Below are 18,470 nucleotides of genomic sequence, written 5' to 3' on the forward strand. Positions count from 1 at the left end.
TGGCGAAGGAACAGTTGCTACCCATTTTTTATCGACTTAGGTCAGTCGCGGCCGAGATTCGAACTCACGACCTCCCGATCACGGAGCAAGCGCTCTACCGACTATGGTGTCATTTACATTTCTTAGTAAGTTGCTACATACATTTAGTACACATAAAAGTAAAATTTCATTAAAAAAAAAGCTTTTAATGTTGAAAGCATAGATACAAAACTTCTGATACATGTGTAACAGGAAAGGAGAAAATGTATGACTGGACCAGGAATCAAACCCAGGACCCCTGCATCACTAGTCAGGTGCTCTACTGACTTAGCTACCCAGGCCAATATCCACGGCTTAAACCATTACATTCCTCCTTCCTTAATTTTAATAAAATTTCCACAGAATCTTTATTACATAGTGCCAATTTGCACCTCCTGTTTTTCATTTCAATTGGAAAGATATTTGGGGTTTCCCATATCAAAACATGGACTTTGCCATTATACTTGATAAAGGGGTTTCTTAAGAAATCTTTCAAATGGATGGCTTTAAAAAAAAGGTTTTATGTTAATGGATTGTTAATGCCTATGGGGTTTTTATAAGAAGTAAAGGAGAAAAATTCAGTGGAATCTGATGTAGGTCCCTATGGTACAGGGATCATTCTTCATACCCTGGGGTGGGGCTAACTTTATCAGTTATTAAAATTTATTATACAGTGTACCTTAACATCTTTACTCCAGAATTTCTAGGAGACAACTGCTTGATTATGATAATGATTAGAGAGTCCTCAACAAATAGTAAAATGTTTGTCATCTGAGTCCAGATTTCCAGTTTTGGGAAGGGCCAAACTGGTCATAGCCTGAGAAACTCATGATACTCTGGTGAGCGTCAAGGCCCATGGGCCTCTTATTTCAACACACCAGTTATCATTTCTATCATCATAAATCATTAATGACAAGATTATGTCAATCATTCTAACATAATTATTGCCATGTATGAATTTATTATTATCACTGTGATAAAATTATGAATTCATGTTTGTATTAAAAAAGCAAACAAATTTCTTTCCAGGAATATCTACATTCCCTTGGAATCATACACAGAGACTTGAACACCAACAACTGTTTTGTTAAAAATGTAAGTTTGGGGGGGCTTGTATAAATGCATGAATCCAATTTTTTGCATTGTATGTAGTAAAAAAAAATTACTGTTTCTCTTTGCCTATGAACTTTTTAAGTTCAGACATCCAAACCATATAAGCCCCAAAAAGCCTAGATCAAAACATTTGAAGTCATAGGTTGTTCATTTGAGGGAATTTATGAAATTCCTGTCCTCACTTATTCTTATTACGAGGGGTGATCAAAAAGTTTGCGAACTCATTGAATTACTTCCTTAAAAGAATTAAAATAAGGTTTCAGTGTTTATTATATTTTAAAGTGATCCTCTCCAATTTTAATGCACATCTGCCCTTGTTTTGCACATGCACGAATCACGTGATCAAGGCGGTTATGTGACATGTTCCATAGCAGTCTGTTCACAGAAGCTAAAAATTTTTCCAAGTCTTGTATTTCTTACCATGCAAGTTATTTTTTATAACAAGAACAGTCCATCTGTCAGAAATGGCCAAATCTCAGCAATAGGATAGGTGGATAAGGATATCCCTTCCCAGAATTAACATGGTGACCATCACAACCCGAGTCCTCTGTCTCGGGAGCGTAGTTTATCCAATGTGGATAAAGTATGGGCACCTTCTTTTTATCATATGTCATATGTTAAAAGTCTAACGTAAATGATATTTCAGGGATTTAATAATAAAGATATTCAACTAATTTTCTAATTGTAACTTGGCGATGTATCATAACAAATTGCTCAACTAAGGACACATCTTTTCCCTGGCTTGCTTTCTTTGGGCAACAGAACAAACATTATATTTAACCATCTCCCTGCCTTCACTAAAATAATCAATATAATTAATGATTGGACTTCTGGTAAGTCTTTTGTCTTCATAAACCTTGTACAAATTATCATATTCTACTGCAAAGGAATTTCCAAGATATAACGTTAAACTTAATAACCATTCGTTTCTCGAGTACGACTAAGTCAACCATTTTTTGTCACAAGTCACCTACATATTGACGTCATTTTCACTTTATGACATCACAAAAACGGAGCAGAACATTATTTAACATCTGTTATTTATAGAACATGTGTATGACTATATGTGTGCCAAATTTCATTCAGATCTGAATTGTGGTTTTGTAAATATGGAGATAGTTTGCGAACTTTTTGATCACCCCTAGTATGTAATCCTGTAACATTTAATTATACAGAGAGGCAAATGAAACCAAGGTGAAGAGCTAGTAAAAAATCATTATAAAAATAGATGTTGTCTAAGAGAAATAACAAATCAGTTGCAATCCTTCTACGTTTCATTTTTTTTTTTTTTTTTTTGTTCTGAAGGATATGACTGTGGTTGTTGCTGATTTTGGATTGGCAAGAATTTTACCAGATCAGTATCAATATCCCTATCAGATCAAAGCAGGAAAAAGCAAGCGTCGTTATCAACGCAAGAAACGCTACACAGTGGTGGGCAGTCCGTACTGGATGGCTCCTGAGATGCTAAAGGGCAAAAGTTACGATGAAAAAGTAGATCTTTTCTCATATGGCATTGTTGTGTGTGAGGTCAGTATCTCTTACCATCATAGAGTAACTTTCTTAAGTTTGCATTGCAGAGTATTTTGAAATACAGCAAAGTTGGTGAATTAAAAAAAAAATCTTTTTGTTTCATAGTTACAGCAAAGTAGGTAAATAAAAAAAAATCTTAGTGGGTGCCTCTTAAATATAGTGGGTATTTTGAATTGGGATCGAAATTGTGTATGGAACCTGAACTACCACAAAATATTTAAAACATGAATGTAGTTGGGGCATTTACATCACACTGACACATCTAATTTAGTTTTTAGTTTAGTTTGTTTTTTTTATGTTTTAGATTCTTGCCAGAGTTGAAGCAGATCCTGACATTTTACCCAGAACAATAACTTTTGAATTGGATGTCACAAAATTCTTCCAAAAATTCTGCTCAGAAAAAGATTTTCCAGTATCATTCTTCAAAATTGCCACAATGTGCTGTCAAATAACTCCAGAAAACAGGTAATTTTATAGAAGATAATTTGTATAAAAATCATTTGAAGTTCTGACATTTTATTATTGTCATGCACAACTTGGTTTCAAGAGAATTTGCTTTTGGTTGAGAATAGGGGTGGGACGATACAACTTTTTCTATATCGATATGTATCCCGATATTTGAGCTACGATACGATATGTATCACGATATGTTTAATTGGTAATAAATTCTTTTTTTTTATATTGAAATGAACAAAACGTTTCTTCACAAATAAGAATAATTTATTCGAAGAAGTTTTATATCTGTTGTAAAACTTTAATTATTTTGCACAAGTGGTCTTAACTATTATGTATTTCATATTTATATTTATATAAAGCATATTTATTTTATAAATTAAACCCAAAATGGTAAGTAAACAATGAAAAACATAAGTCAGAATTTTTTGGGCGATATGTCAATATTTCTTCATACGTATCGATATGCGTATCATCATCACATTGAATCAATACTATCGATATCTCGATATATCGTCCCAGCCCTAGTTGAGAAACATGATATATTTTGTTCTCTGTCTTTACATATGGATTTGTGAAAATGTAAAGTTGCAATACGCGAGTTTCGAGATTGTAACTCTCCTACGATAGAGGCGCAAAAAGTATCTATATCAGCATGGAAGTGGGAAAGGTTGTTAGTGTATAAAACTTGCATAAATAAAAGAACGATTGCTATGGCTTTTAAAATTCATTTGGTGTTATAAAAAGATGAGAATGATAAGGAGTGATCATTTTGTTAATTTTGTAAAGCTCTTCTATACATATTTACAAAATTTATTTTCAGTTAGGATACTTGAAAATGAAAGAACCGTCATGGTCTTTATTAAAAAAAAATAATTCTTTGATTGTACAAACCTTTTCTAAAAAGTTCTTGGGCTGTTTGAAGTTGAAATAAGGAAAGGAGTCATTCAGAATGCCGACGTACTATGATCAGATGCGTGTGAATTTAGGCCTATTAGAAATTCCATATAGATTTATTCCCTCATTGGATGTTTTATCCACTGATATTTTCTTTTGTTCCGATTTTTATTTTCTTTTGTTCCGTTTTTTTTTTTTGTAGAAAAAATTGATGCCTTTAATTTAACTCAGTAATAAGTATATCTCGACAATCAGTTACGATAGACCGGTATATCGATGATGTAATGTATCCAATATAAATAACTGTCCCACCTGCCTGCTTACGCGGAAACAAAACTCCCCTCCATAACGAAAGAGCGCACCAAGGGAGATAATCTCGAAACTTGCGTATTGCATTTTAAGGTCACCTGAGTCACTTAGGTGACCTATTGCTATTTGTTTTGTTCTGTCATCATTGGTGTGTCGTCCGACGCCTGTAAACTTTTGAACATTTTCAGTTTCTTCTCTGGAACTACTGAACCAATTTCAACCAATTTTTGCAAAGGGCATCAATAATTGTGAATTTCATGGTCCCTGCCTCCCTGGGGCTTTAGAGATGGGGCTAAAACCATAAAAATTAGTGCTATCTTTAAAAATCTTCTTTACTCATGGACATCAAGCAGACAAACTTTGGCTGACTGTAATAAGCATTAAGCCCTTTACCAAAATTGTGAAATTCATGGCCCAAGGGTCAGGGATTCTGGAGTTAGGGTGGGGCTCTAATGACCATATAGTGAAAATGCATTAATTCTTTAAAAAATGTACTCTCTTCCCCTGTATATTAAGCAGATAAACTAGGTGCATGGTTATGATGAGCAAGGGTACTTCTTCCAATTTTGGGAATTTCAAGGTCCCAGGGTCAGGGGTCCTGAAGAGGGAAGGGGGAACTCTATTGATTATGTAGTGAAAAATGCATTATTTCTTTGAAAATCCTTTTCTCTGTTCTTGGGTTTTAAGCAAACAAATGAAGTGCATAGTTATGATGTGCAAGAGTGCCTCTTCCAAAATTGTGAAATTCATGTCCTTTGGCCTTTTTTTTTTTTTGGTGTCATGGTAGGGCTGTGTTGAATCTGTAATGAAATGCGTTATTTCATTGGAAATCTTCTTCTCTGCTCTGGGCATCTAATAGGCAAGTTGTCGTAAGAAGGGTATTTTTACTAGATTTTTGAAATTTTGGACTAGTTCAAGTGTTCTGGTGCTGTGCAGAGCTCTTACTGAGAGAAGGTATTCCCCTTTGCTATTCACCTATGATAATAAATCTGATAATTAATCACTGTAAATAATGATACATTTAATTACAGTAATTGAAAGGTCAGTTGAATAAGAGAATTACACAAGAATTTTCATGATATATAATACAAAAAGTACTCTCATAATCTTAAAGGTCAGGTAGACATTTTTAATGTTTATAATAGATAAATGAAAATGAGACAAATATACCGTATCTTTGTACATCAAATGTTCTTCAAAGACCAAGAGAGGAAAATTTGAGAGGGAATGAGATGGGATTAGTAATAGTGCTCGAGCACTATTTAATTGTTAAGTTCACAGAGTGATAGTGACAAATGGGGACAAGTTCAGCCAAGTAAATGATTTGTTACTTAGTACTAGACTAATTATTTTGTTGATCCTAGATCATCCTTTTTCTCTCACTTTTGGGCAAGATAGCTTCATCTTTTAGTTTATTTTGTTTTATTTTATACATCTGTGGATCCTTTATAGTTTTATACTCAGGTGACCATTAAGGCCCTTTGGCCTCTTGTAAAGGGATAAAATTTAGTAAAAATGATACATGTATTATAAGGATTGTTCAATGTATCATAAAGTTTCTTTATTTAAATAAACTTTGTGCATGTAGAAAGTATTTTAAAGTGAATATGAATGTACCGGTACTTGTTAACTTGACAGACCCAGCTTTGATAGAGTAAGCATCTGGACAGAGAGTCTCCTGGTTCATTTGGAGCATGGTGGACCATTACCCCCAGAATTACAGGGAGATCCTATAGAATATTATTATGCCGTGAGAGAAGGAAGAGCTTCAGAAAATTCAGTACAATTTGAAAACAAGTCTAGAACATCATTGGATACCATCACTGAACAAAACAAAGACACGTCAAATGGACTCTCACAGGCTAAAAAATTTGTGATTGAAAATATAGTGGAAAAAACAAAACCAGAATTTGGAAGAGACAGGAGTTATAGTGAAAATTCTTTGTCTAAATCTTCTGATATGTTGTCTGTGACTACTTCAAGCATTGGGGAGTCTCTGAGTGACATTGATACTTCTGTTGATGTGGTTACCACCATTTTGGACAAGCTGAATTTTCAAGAAAGTACAAGTGATGTGGAAATTTCTAGCACATTTGGGGATACCAAACTCTCTCTGCCAAATCACAGGACTTTAGCGAGTACTGATATTGACAGTGAGTGTGATCAAGTCTTGCAGTGCAATACTTCATACAGTGAAGAACCAAAGTCCACAGATTGGGAAGCAATCGTCTCCCCTAATTCTTTGTATAACAAAGAACTTGACCTCAGTGATACCAAGTTTTTAAAAGACACTTCTACGCCCAAATAATGTTTCTCAGAGATGAACAATGTTCTTTGTCGTATGTGAAAGTGAAACATACAAAGAGTTCAATAATTCAGAGTCACATTTATTATAATTTACATAACACCAAAATCAATTTTTTTCTTAAATATCTTGCAAAATCATTCCATTTGTGTAGTCTGAAAAATGTAAATTTGACACTGCATGGTGCACCAGTACTTAACGAGGCAGAGTCTAATTATTTCTACCCTAGATATTTTGATAAATTTTCTTGAATGAATTTTTACTATTATATTAATTATTTTAAGATAAATATATCAAATGTTTACCATCCCGATGTCAAATTTTACTATTGGACTCTATGGGATTTTGTTGGAAAAGTGCCAAATTATCACATTTTCCCCATATTCTTTGGTATTTCTACCCTAGGGATTTTGTTTTCAGTCAAATACAGGAAAGTTATTGTAAAAAGTCACCAAACTGTGAAATTTCAAAAAAGTTCACCATCTGGTTTGGTCTAGGTATTATTACAAAGTTTATTTTTTCGCAGTGCCCAATACCTCTTAATTTGCCATATTGCAGCATACATTTTAATTGTATGTTTCGGCGCAGATGAATTATTTTGGTAAAAAATAACAATGTTTAGATTGCTAGTATGTTTCTTTTGATGTTCTGTCAACAGTGTTTAATAAAATGTCCATGGATACCAAAGTAATTAAAAGGTATGGGGACAAAACTTGCATGGATGATGCATCTAGGATTGCACAGTACAGAGTTGCTTCAGAGCCTGGATATGACCTACATTTTTTAGATTAGTGACCAGTTTAATTTAAAATGTTTTATAGCAATCTCATTCCCAAGTAACTCTAAGCCTTATAGTGAACAAACATGAATTGATGATATATCTAGGGATACACACTACAAGACATCCTTCAGATGCTGTATCAGACCTACATTTTTAGGATGATTGACTAGCTTAAAGTTTAAAAACATGTCCATTCTCAAAATAAACCTTTTGGTGACTTAACATCCATGGATGATGCATTCACAGTACCAGACCCTTTGGATGCTGCATCTAACCTACATTTTTGGAGCAAGTCCATTCCAAAGTAACTATTAGCCCACCTGGGGCACTTGGCACTTGTGCATGGATGATGCATCTATAAGGATGCACACTACCAGACCTGCTTTGTATGCTGCATTTGACCAACATTTTCCAGGTGATTGAACAGTGAATGCTTTTGAAGCAGGTACATTTCAAGTAACTTTAAATCCTATTCAGACCAAACTTGCATAGGTTTTGCTTCTAGGGGAGCACACTGGTCATGTAGTGTGGGACTTTGCCTTGCTTATAAATAATGTATTGCAATATATTTTAGTTACACTTGAATGCGCAGAGTTAGGATTGTGTAATTATTAATAGCCCATTAATTTTTATTTATTATTCAAGAACTTTTTATAGCAAGTAGTGTCACATATCCATTTTTTTTTAATTTTAAACAGTATTTAGCAGCAAGTACTTCAAAATGCATGTACACACAAATTTAACCTGTAGTTTATATTTATTATGTCAATACAAATATCGGAATGTATTAAAAAATAAATATGATTTGAATCGATGTGGAGATTTTTAGGTTCTTGCACAAAAATAATGATAAATTTGTGAGTTTTGAACCAAGCCTTTCTAAACAACCCCTTTTCCAAGTCAACTGAAGAAATGGAATTTGAACAACCTTGACCTAAAGCACTTAAGAACATTCCAATTACATGTATATCATAGTTTCAATCAATGATGTTGATGTGGTTAAGTGCTTCAAGTGTGTGCAATTTGTATTATGTTATTTATGTTATAATTTTAAGCGACAAAGTTATATTTAGAGTGGTTTAAAAATGCTACACAAGACAAAGTTGTATCAGGAAGCTTTATCAATATTTAGGAAATAACATGTCATGTAGAGGTATATTTTATATGCATTTTTATTTGCCTACTTTTCAGCTCATAATCAACCAATTTAAGTGATATATTGTAAGGTGCTATGTTTATTTTTCTCACTGTTTTAAGCAGTTTCATTTTTTATGTATTTTGAAAATGTCCATTTTATTTAAAGGTGTATGATTTATAATTGCAGATATTTTTGTAAAGACACTGGCAAATAGAAATAAAAAGAATAATACTATGCATAAAAGTGTTTGTTAGGACTTCTGGGTCATTCAGGTGACTGTTGAGTTCTTGCAGTTGTTGTTCATCATTTACAAACCTTTGAACATTTTCAGCTTCTTTTCTGAAATGGTTGAACCAATTTCTTCCAAATTTGGTATGTAGCATTTATGGATGGTATTTATGAGGAGAATACTTAGAATTTCATGTCCTTTCCTGTCTTGAGGGGTGTTGTCAAGTCAAGAACCATCAGAATTCATGTTCCCTAGGCTTTAATGGCTATGTTGGTCATGTATTGCAAATTATACCTTTGAAAAATTACCTCTTTACTTAAAGGCATTTAAATCAACAGAAAAAAAAACTTTTTTCATGATTATATTCTCCCTCATTATGTTCATTCAAATATAAATATTTACATCATTATTTCCTTTATTTCTTATTGCAATTTATCAGACAGTAAACAACACTAAGCATATCACCTGTACAGATTTCTTGAGCAGTGGCTGTTCCCATCAATGAAACTTACAATGGTGTACATATCAATAATACAATATTTCATCTAATAAATCCTACTTTGATTATTTGTAAAGATATAGAACAGGAATAAACATTGCAGCAATATTGCAGAATAAAATTACATAACCCGCTTACATCTTAAATCTTTTAAAATCTTCTTCTCAAGAACAGTAAAACCATGATTAGTGATATTTATATGGAAGCATCCTCAGGTAATGTAGATTCAAATTTGTTCAAATCATGACCCCTGGGGCTAGAGTGGGGTCACAATTAGGGAACAAAGTTTTACATAGAAATATATAGGAAAAATCTTCTTCTCAAAAACAGTAAAGCCAAGATTGGGCATATTTACATGGAAACATCCATCCTCAGGTAGTGTAGATTCAAGTTTGTTCAAATCATGACCCCTGGGGCTAGGGTGGGGCCACAATGGGCGATCAAAGTTTTACATAGATGAAGTGTGGAGAGACAGTGTTCAAGCTCAGAGTCCTTTAAAACTATACAAATCAGGAGCAGTGCAAACACGGACCTCCAAAAACATCAGATGTGGGATCAGGTGCCATGGAGGAGTGAGCATCCCCTGTCGACCAGTCACACCCGCCGTGTGCTCCTTGTCATGATCGGGAAATACTGGAAAAATCTGTCGACAACATAGGAAAACATTGGAAAAATTTTTAAAAATCTTTTTCTCAAGAACAGTAAAGCCATATTGGTGATATTTATATGGAGGCATCCTCAGGTAGTGTAGATTCAAATTTGTTAAACATGACCTCTGGGGTTGGGAGGGGCCACAATGCGTGATCAAATTTTTATGTAGATTTACTAGAAAAATCTTCTTTTTAGGAAAAGCAAAACAATGATTAGACACATTTATATGGAAGCATCCTCAGGTAGTTTACATTCAAGATTGTTCAAATCATGACTCACAGGGGTAGGGAGGGGCCATAAGTAATGGTCAAAGTTTTACATGAGAATACATAGGATAAATCTTCTGCCCAAGAATAAAAATTCATGATTAGTCATATTAATTCAGAAGCATCCTTAGATAAGGTAATCATGTTCCCTGGAGGTACAGCAGGGCCACATAAGAAGATCAAATATCGAGAGAGAAAAAGCCATGATTAGTCAAAGAAATATAAAAGCATCCTCAGGTAGTGTAGATTCAAGTGTGAATAAATCATGCCCCCTCCTATTTGCGATTGCTTATATATTTAATATTTTCAATGCCAAACTGATTTCTGCTTTTTTCTTGACAATGTGCTCAGCTGAGCAATGTGGCCCATGGGCCTCTTGTATATGACCATGTCATGTGACACATAAAATACATTCCCTTTGAATTTTTTCTTCCATACTGATGGAGATCTAGCATGAAAAAAAGTTGCAGAATTATAATTAGCAGTTAGCACTCTAGAAAGAGTTGAACATTCATGTCACCTGGATCCAGGGTTCAGTCCTCAGAGAAAATTACACTTTAGAAATTCTTCATCACTCATGGATACCTGTTTGCATGATTTTAATAATCAGTAAGGCCTCTAGCAAAATCATAAAATTATTGTCCCCTTAGTTAAGGTTCAGGCCTAAAGGTAAAAATTTTGCTAATTTCGCCATATATTGAATTTTCATTACACTTTTTAAAATCGTTGTTATTTAGGAAGCAAACTATAAGTGCACGATGACAATTAGCTATGAGTCCTTTTTTCCATTCTCTGCGGGAATTTGTATCCCCAAGGCACAGCCAGGCCCCAGGATGAGGCTAATTTGATCAGATATTGAAAATCATTATATTTTTTCAAAACCTTTGTTTAATCTTCAGCTTTGAAAAGAAAAACTTTATGCAATTTGATAATGAACAAAAATCCTCTACCAATTTACAAAAGTCATGGGTCCAGAGTACCAGTACCTTCATATTCAGGTGTCTGTTAATGCCCAATGGGCCTCTTGTATATTATCAGCTGCAGGAGTGGCCCATCTGTTTTTGGTTGTGTAAGAAAGTGCATATCGGGGATTTAGAAGTTATTTTTTTATTGGTTCGAAAGAATAATTCCTTGATGATAACATCATAAAAGATAAAAAATAAAACTGTGTAAAATTTGTTTCATATTGAATATTAATTGTTGATATATTGATTTTTAATTCTATTGTCATTTTGCACCAGATATTTATTAATTTATGATTTTAAAAAAGAGTGTACAAGAAGTACTCCCCCTAGACGGTAGTGTGTAATTAGATCAGAATGTAATTAGATATGAACCCTGATGGGAGTGAGTAAGATATAAATGCTAATATTTATAAGTTTACAGATCTTAATTAGTGCCAGAAGAGAAAATATAAAATGAAAATTTCGTAGAACTTGTAAATTTTTGCATTTGTTTGACCTGCGAATGACACAACGATAATTTTTTTTTCTATATTTTGTATTGCGATGTCCATCACTGCGCCATGCAGAAATCTTCATGTGACAAAGATCCAGGGAAGTTTACATCCTCATCATAACATTCATAGTTATAAATTTTGGGTATATACATGTATTATACATTTGTGTTTTTTTTTTTCATTTTGATAATGCATGCCTATATCCTTTATCTCTTATTAATTTATTTTTATTTAAATATCTTGTAATTTGTGTAATTAAAATAATATTATTCCTTTTCTCACAATTCAATCAAAAGATTTCATGCTTTTAATCCATCAGTGTCTTCCTTCAACAGGCCCGTAGGAAGCAGTTTCAGTTTGGGGGGGGCACAGCCATACATTTTTAGTTGAGGGGGCACTCTCATCTACCAAAAATTTCTTGACAAGCAAAAAAAAAAAAAGAAAAAAAAAAAAGGTCGTCAGATGTTTTTATTGAGGGGGCACAAGCATATACTATCTATGTTTTCTATAGTAATCTTTATATCGGCAAAATTATTGGGGGGGGGGGCACGCCCCCCCCCCCCCGGTTCCTACGGCCATGCAGTTCAACTTTTTAGGTCACCTGAGTCACTATATTGAAAATGTATTATTTCCTTGAAAATCATCTTCTCTGGTCGTGGGTACATGTGTTTAGCAGACTAATTCAGTGCATGGTTATGATGTTATTTTGAGCAAGAATCCTTCTTCCAAAATTGTGAAAGCTCACGGCCCCTGGGTCAAGGTTTCTGGAGTAATGATGGGGCTCTATTATAATCATGTATGGGAATTTTTACTCTGCTTTAACAGAAGTTATCCACCTCTTTTATTCACCTATGATAGTTAATCATATTGTATATGATGTAATTGATACGTAAATTATTAATGAATAAAAGAACTTTACAAAAAATTTTAAGGCATAATACAAAAAGTGCATTTATAACTTTCAATGATCAGGTATACTTGTAAATAAAAGATGAATCAAAATGACAAAAATATTTTTTATGGAAGTACTCTGTCAGGCCAGCTTATAGTTCAATCAGATTTGTTACTATTTGCAGAGTACCATTTTTCACACTTTAGGCTTCTTTAATTGTTACAGTATACTGTGTCAAGTTTTATTTCATTTTTTTCAATGCACTGCAATGAAGACGAGAAACACGCTTAGTATTTAAGAGTCTTGGTATGTGTATTTGTTTAAAAGGCTTCCAACAAAACTTATTAGTTTGTCAAAAAATTAATAATTATGTATACAGATATTACACTGACACACTTCGGTTGGATACTGTTGAGCTTATCAGCGTCCCCATGTAAAAAAAAAAAATAATAATAATTTCTACACTAGTTGTGTGGGTAAAACTGACAGGACAAATATTTTGTAATGAAATGTCCAAAATGCACTCATAGCTGCCTATTTGCATATCAAAGCTGAGGCCTGTTAATGTGAAGCACCAGTATATGGGTATGTCTATCAAATGTTCTGATTTACTTATAAATATAAGGATCAACATAATATTTTAAATTCACACATGGACATCAAGAACGTTGTTAAAGGATGAAGGCCTTCTCATCTGGTGGAGACCTAATTCAGGATATCCTTCACTGACTCACTAATGTGCATATCCCTCTTCACATCTACAGCTGCCAAATTCATGTATTGTACCTAAGTATGGAGGAGAGGATCAAAGGGAGTGTTGTTAATACATGTAGAACATGTGTCATTTTAGATGTCTACAGAATCAGAAACCATGTTTTGTGTACAATAACACAGCATGTGCCTCATATAGTCGTGCTTAATCCTTTAATTTACTATCGAATAAAGATAATACCAAACAGAAACAACTGATTAATTAAGTGTTAATGAAAAGTATATTACTGTCAGGTGTTGCGTACATATATTTATTTATTTAGAGCCTTTTATTTACACAGAGTACACCCGCTGGAATTTAAGGGGGGTTGGCATCGGGCAATAGAACACTTTGAGCTGTTCCCAGTACCTTGGGAAAAATATTCTGGTCTACTGACTGATTAGACATTATTTAACTGTATAATATTTCAAAATTTGTTCATATAGACATGTTAGCCAGAACCCAAATCAAGTAAGAAAGTATGTGTTATGTCATTGGAAATCTACCATCTACCCTGTCTTTGATATCATTCAAACCCTGAAGATGTTTTGCTACAATAAACTTCGTGTGTCCATTTACCCTTGATTTATTCATCTTTACCCAATATCTGATATACAGGTATACATTTGAATAACCATTGAGAGAAAGATTTGCTAACTGCTCAATAGGGGACACCAACAAATTGATAATTGGGTTTGAACCCTGAAATTTTCAAATGCAGAAATTTGTGAGATATTTGAATGCAGTATAAATTTGCAGAATTTGCTTTTTTAACAATAGAGTAGCCTCCCTTCTGAAATCACCATGTGAAACATATTGCACGATCTGGCCCCGGGATCATGAAACACCAAAAGCTTAAGTCAAAATCGTTATGTTCTATTTAATTTTTGTAAAAGTCAAGCAGAACAAAATTAAAATATTTTTCAATATTGCCTTACAAAGTTTTGTTATCTGCAAATTTAGAGAATAATTCAATAATTAATAAACATTTTACAGGTGATTGAAAATTTGACTTAAGTCTAAGTTTGTTTCATGATCCTGGGGCCAGGTGACGTAAAACTTTATCTAATTATAACAATTTTAGTTCTTGCTTTTTACTTCTAGGAAGGTCGTCTAGAACTTAAATAAGGGCATTCTACTTCAAGGCCAAAGAAGTTTGACTTTCGTTCACTTTTTAGGCTGTTCTGGTTACAGCCAGGTTCAATGTTAACAATTTTCATTATTCAATGTAAAAGTCTGTTTTCTCCTTATATTATTTACCATCACAAAACATCGAGTCCATAATTATGAATTTATAAACTAATATATATAATTATATATGAATGTACCTCTGTTAAAGAACAATGAAAAAACTCATAAACAGGTAGATTCTCAGTCAGTAGAGATAATTAATTATTATGGATTGACAACTTTTTCATAAAGATGCTTAAATACGGAAAATACTAAACACAATCTCAAATCTGAATTTAGCATCCACTTGATAGTCTCTAATTGATTATATAACAATGTCCGTGCATATGCCAAGCAGAATTTAAAAAAAACAAACAAACACACACACACTCAATTTATCTGTTATATAATCAGCATTCTGTTTTTCTATTTTGATTTTTAAAAAAGGGGGGGGGATGTACATTAACAAGTGGAAGAACACAAGTTACTCAAAATTAAACTGATTTCCAATCAGAATGACAAAGTCCAGCAACTGAATAAATAAGCTTTATCTATTTTACCAAATACGAAGTGCACCTCTTTTTTAATATTGTGTAAAATCACTACGTGCAAATGTGAACAAAAGAAAACTATTGAAGCTAGAGTTTACAAGAAGTACACTATCCACACGAAGCAGCATAAAAAATTACAACTTCAGAAATGGAAAATATGGCATTGTGTTTTTCTGAATTATTCCAAAATAGGAAAATTCATGTCTTTTATATATATATATATATACAGGTGACTCTCGATCTCTCGAAGTTCAAGGGACCGTAAGAAAATTTCGAGAGATCGGGGGGTTCGAGAGATAGAAAGTGAATAAAATCCGGAATTTTCAGTTCCGATCATCATTGCTCTACTATTATACATACCGGAAGTATATGTTGATAATGTCATTACACGTTTTCTTTCATATTTTACAGGTAATTCACTTGATTTCAATATCAATGATCGTATTTTGAATAAATAAAATGATTATTTTAAGCTTCAATATTTATTAGTTCTCATTTCATGATTACATGAAACCTGCATAGCAATTGTCTAATTGGCTCTCCCCCGGGCTTGATTGGTCCTTCACAAGATTGTTCGTAATCGGTATTCAGTTCTTGAGATAGGATTTCTTGTGCAATGTTTGCCAAACTTGGATTGAGTAGACTCTAATAACATTAAAGTTCATAATCTATGGAAAAATTACTGACACGTCCCTAAATTATTTCCTCAAAATTATCGTCCCGTCCAGTCAAAATAAGTGTTTATAAATCAACAATTAATTATATCAACACTCAGACGATTCACAGGTGTAGTGTCATCTGTGTAAACACCCAATTAACACGTCCATCCCAGCCTCAGGCGTTCACTGTTATCCAGGTAAGTCCAAGGTGCATTAATTTTACGCTTGATTGACATGTATACATGCGCAATCAAAACTTCGAGAGATAGAGAGTAAAAAAACAATGAAATGTGTGTAACGGGACCCAGATCTTGGTTCGAGAGATAGAGAACTTCGAGAGATGGGGAGTTCGAGAGATCGGGAGTAAATTTGCTTAGTTATATAAAGGAAAAAAACGGGACCGGAGGTTCACTTCGAGAGATCGAGAACTTCGAGAGATCGGAGTTCGAGCCATCGAGAGTCACCTGTATATATATATATATATATATATATATATATATATATATATATATATATATATATATATATATATATATATATATATATATATTGACTGGGGTGGACCCCCTCTGGAAAAAATTCCTGGATCCGCGCCTCTATTTACCTATTTCTTTTCTATACTGCCAGATTATACATAATAACACGACTTTTGCAACGTGAATGTTATATGTTTACATGTATATTAACATGTAATATCCGTTACAAATACTCTTATATTATGTAATTAATAACTTGGTTACAATGCCTGCTGTAATAGTTAAGAAAACTGCGTCAACTTTTGGCATGATGGCGGATACTCGTTTCCTTCTTACCGAGGAGCTGAGTGGTCATCTTGTATCCCATTTTGCTTCTTATCAATCTGGTGTAAAATAAACCCGGAAACGAATAAATTCTTAACTACTACTCTACCATTGTTTAGATGAAATTTACTTCAGAAGATTAATACCTTTCATCACCGTTTTGGCTGTCGATCTCCAGTTTAGAATTTTCGTATGTTTTAAATTCTATGGAATTCGAATGTTTTCCGTGAATTAGGATACTAGTATACTTTCATCCATTGATCAACTTTTAAAAAACAGAGAAACAAATTCTGTGCTTCAGCATTTTTTTTTTCACTCCTTCAATTTATGAATGTCCATGCCTTGCAAACTTGTTAACCTTCCCACATCAAATGGCAAGTCTCGTATCACCAACCAGAGACATATATGTCTCTGCACCAACCATCTTCACAATATAAAGGTTCTCTTAGAGGAACGGTGTCACAAAACCTTGACGTGAAGATGCTTACCAACTCGGTGAAATTTCCTTTCTAACTCTATAACATTAAAACAAAAAAGGAGATGATGTAAACAAAATCTATTGAAACAAAATAAAAAGGGTTTAGCACAATTAAGTAATAGCAACAAAGATTGTTGTATGAATATACGTGATTAACAAACAAACGTATGTGCAAGGAAATAAGTAGCGAGGGAAAGGGGTTGTAGAAAGTTTATACACAACTTTAACAAATGAATGTTAGTAATGATTTGGTGCCCCATGTTGAGTCCCCAGATTGTTTTGTATATCTATTTCATTATTAACCTTACAATGCATAAAGTAATGTTTCGATGTTTTCATCGTGTGTTACCTGAATTCTATAGGTCTGATTTTTCAGTGTTTTTTTTTTTTTTTATCGTGTGTTACCTGAATTCTAGGTCTGATTTTTCAGTGTTTTTTTAATCGTATGTAAACTGAATTCTAGGTCTAATTTTCAGTGTTTTTTATCGTGTGTTATCTGAATTCTAGGTCTGATCTTCAGTGTTTTGTTTTTTGTTGTTTTTTTTTTTAATTTTTATCGTATGTTACCTGAAATCTAGGTCTGATTTTCAGTGTTTTTTATCGTGTGTTACCTGAATTCTAGGTCTAATTTTCAGTGTTTTTTATCGTGTGTTACCTGAATTCTAGGTATGATTTTCAGTGTTTTTTTATCGTGTCTTACCTGAATTCTAGGTCTGATTTTCAGTGGGTTTTTTTTTAAATCGTGTGTTACCTGAATTCTAGGTCTGATTTTTCAGTGTTTTTTTTTATCGTGTGTTAACTGAATTCTAGGTCTGATTTTCAGTGTTTTTTATCGTGTGTTATCTGAATTCTAGGTCTGATCTTCAGTGTTTTTTTTTATCGTGTGTTACCTGAATTCTAGGTCTAATTTTCAGTGTTTTTTATCGTGTGTTACCTGAATTCTAGGTATGATTTTCAGTGTTTTTTATCGTTTCTTACCTGAATTCTAGGTCTGATTTTCAGTGGGTTTTTTTTTAAATCGTGTGTTACCGGAATTCTAGGCCTGATTTAAGGAGGCAAACAGCTCTTCGGATCTTATTGAGACATTGTGTTTATTCTTCTTTCCAATGAACGTCTTTTGGTGAAAAATGGAATATACGACTATTTTATTTCTTCTTCTTGACAAAGTGTATTAATGTGTCAATGGTAGATGTACCCGGCGCAGTCACGTTAGATATTGAAAATATGTAGCACACAACTCCTGGTGGACACATAGTAAGAGGGAAAATGAATCAAAAGTGTGTAATTTTTTAATTTTATTTTTACTACATTTCTGCAGGTTTAATAGAACTTTAGTCAGAAATAGGGAGCTCATAACAAAATTACATGTAAACACGGGATAGAAATCGGATTACCACGACAAAATGGATTTTTTTCTTTACGAAGCGGCGCAAAGGGCATACATATGCAATTTAATTTGGTCCTGTCAAGACCAAAGACCTGCTAAAAACCAAAACAATGTGAAGGAAACATGTCTATAGG

At 33.4% G+C, this 18,470-nt stretch overlaps 1 protein-coding gene across 1 annotated transcript in view; it reads left to right on the plus strand.

Annotated features, from left to right (window-relative positions):
- Positions 1-8,740, plus strand: part of LOC133171931 (LIM domain kinase 2-like) — a 41,848-nt gene extending 33,108 nt beyond the window's left edge. Inside the window, exons 12-15 of the mRNA XM_061306724.1 lie at positions 1,048-1,113; positions 2,437-2,658; positions 2,966-3,126; positions 5,959-8,740. Coding sequence (XP_061162708.1) covers positions 1,048-1,113; positions 2,437-2,658; positions 2,966-3,126; positions 5,959-6,628 — 1,119 coding nt within the window. The 3' untranslated portion in view covers positions 6,629-8,740. The remainder of the gene's footprint in view (positions 1-1,047; positions 1,114-2,436; positions 2,659-2,965; positions 3,127-5,958) is intronic.
- The last annotated feature ends 9,730 nt before the right edge of the window (positions 8,741-18,470 follow it).

This window comes from Saccostrea echinata, unplaced genomic scaffold (genome assembly GCF_033153115.1).
Source record: "Saccostrea echinata isolate AGI-Se365-2 ecotype Australia unplaced genomic scaffold, CSIRO_AGI_Sech_v1 ptg000054l, whole genome shotgun sequence".
Lineage (NCBI taxonomy): Eukaryota > Metazoa > Mollusca > Bivalvia > Ostreida > Ostreidae > Saccostrea > Saccostrea echinata.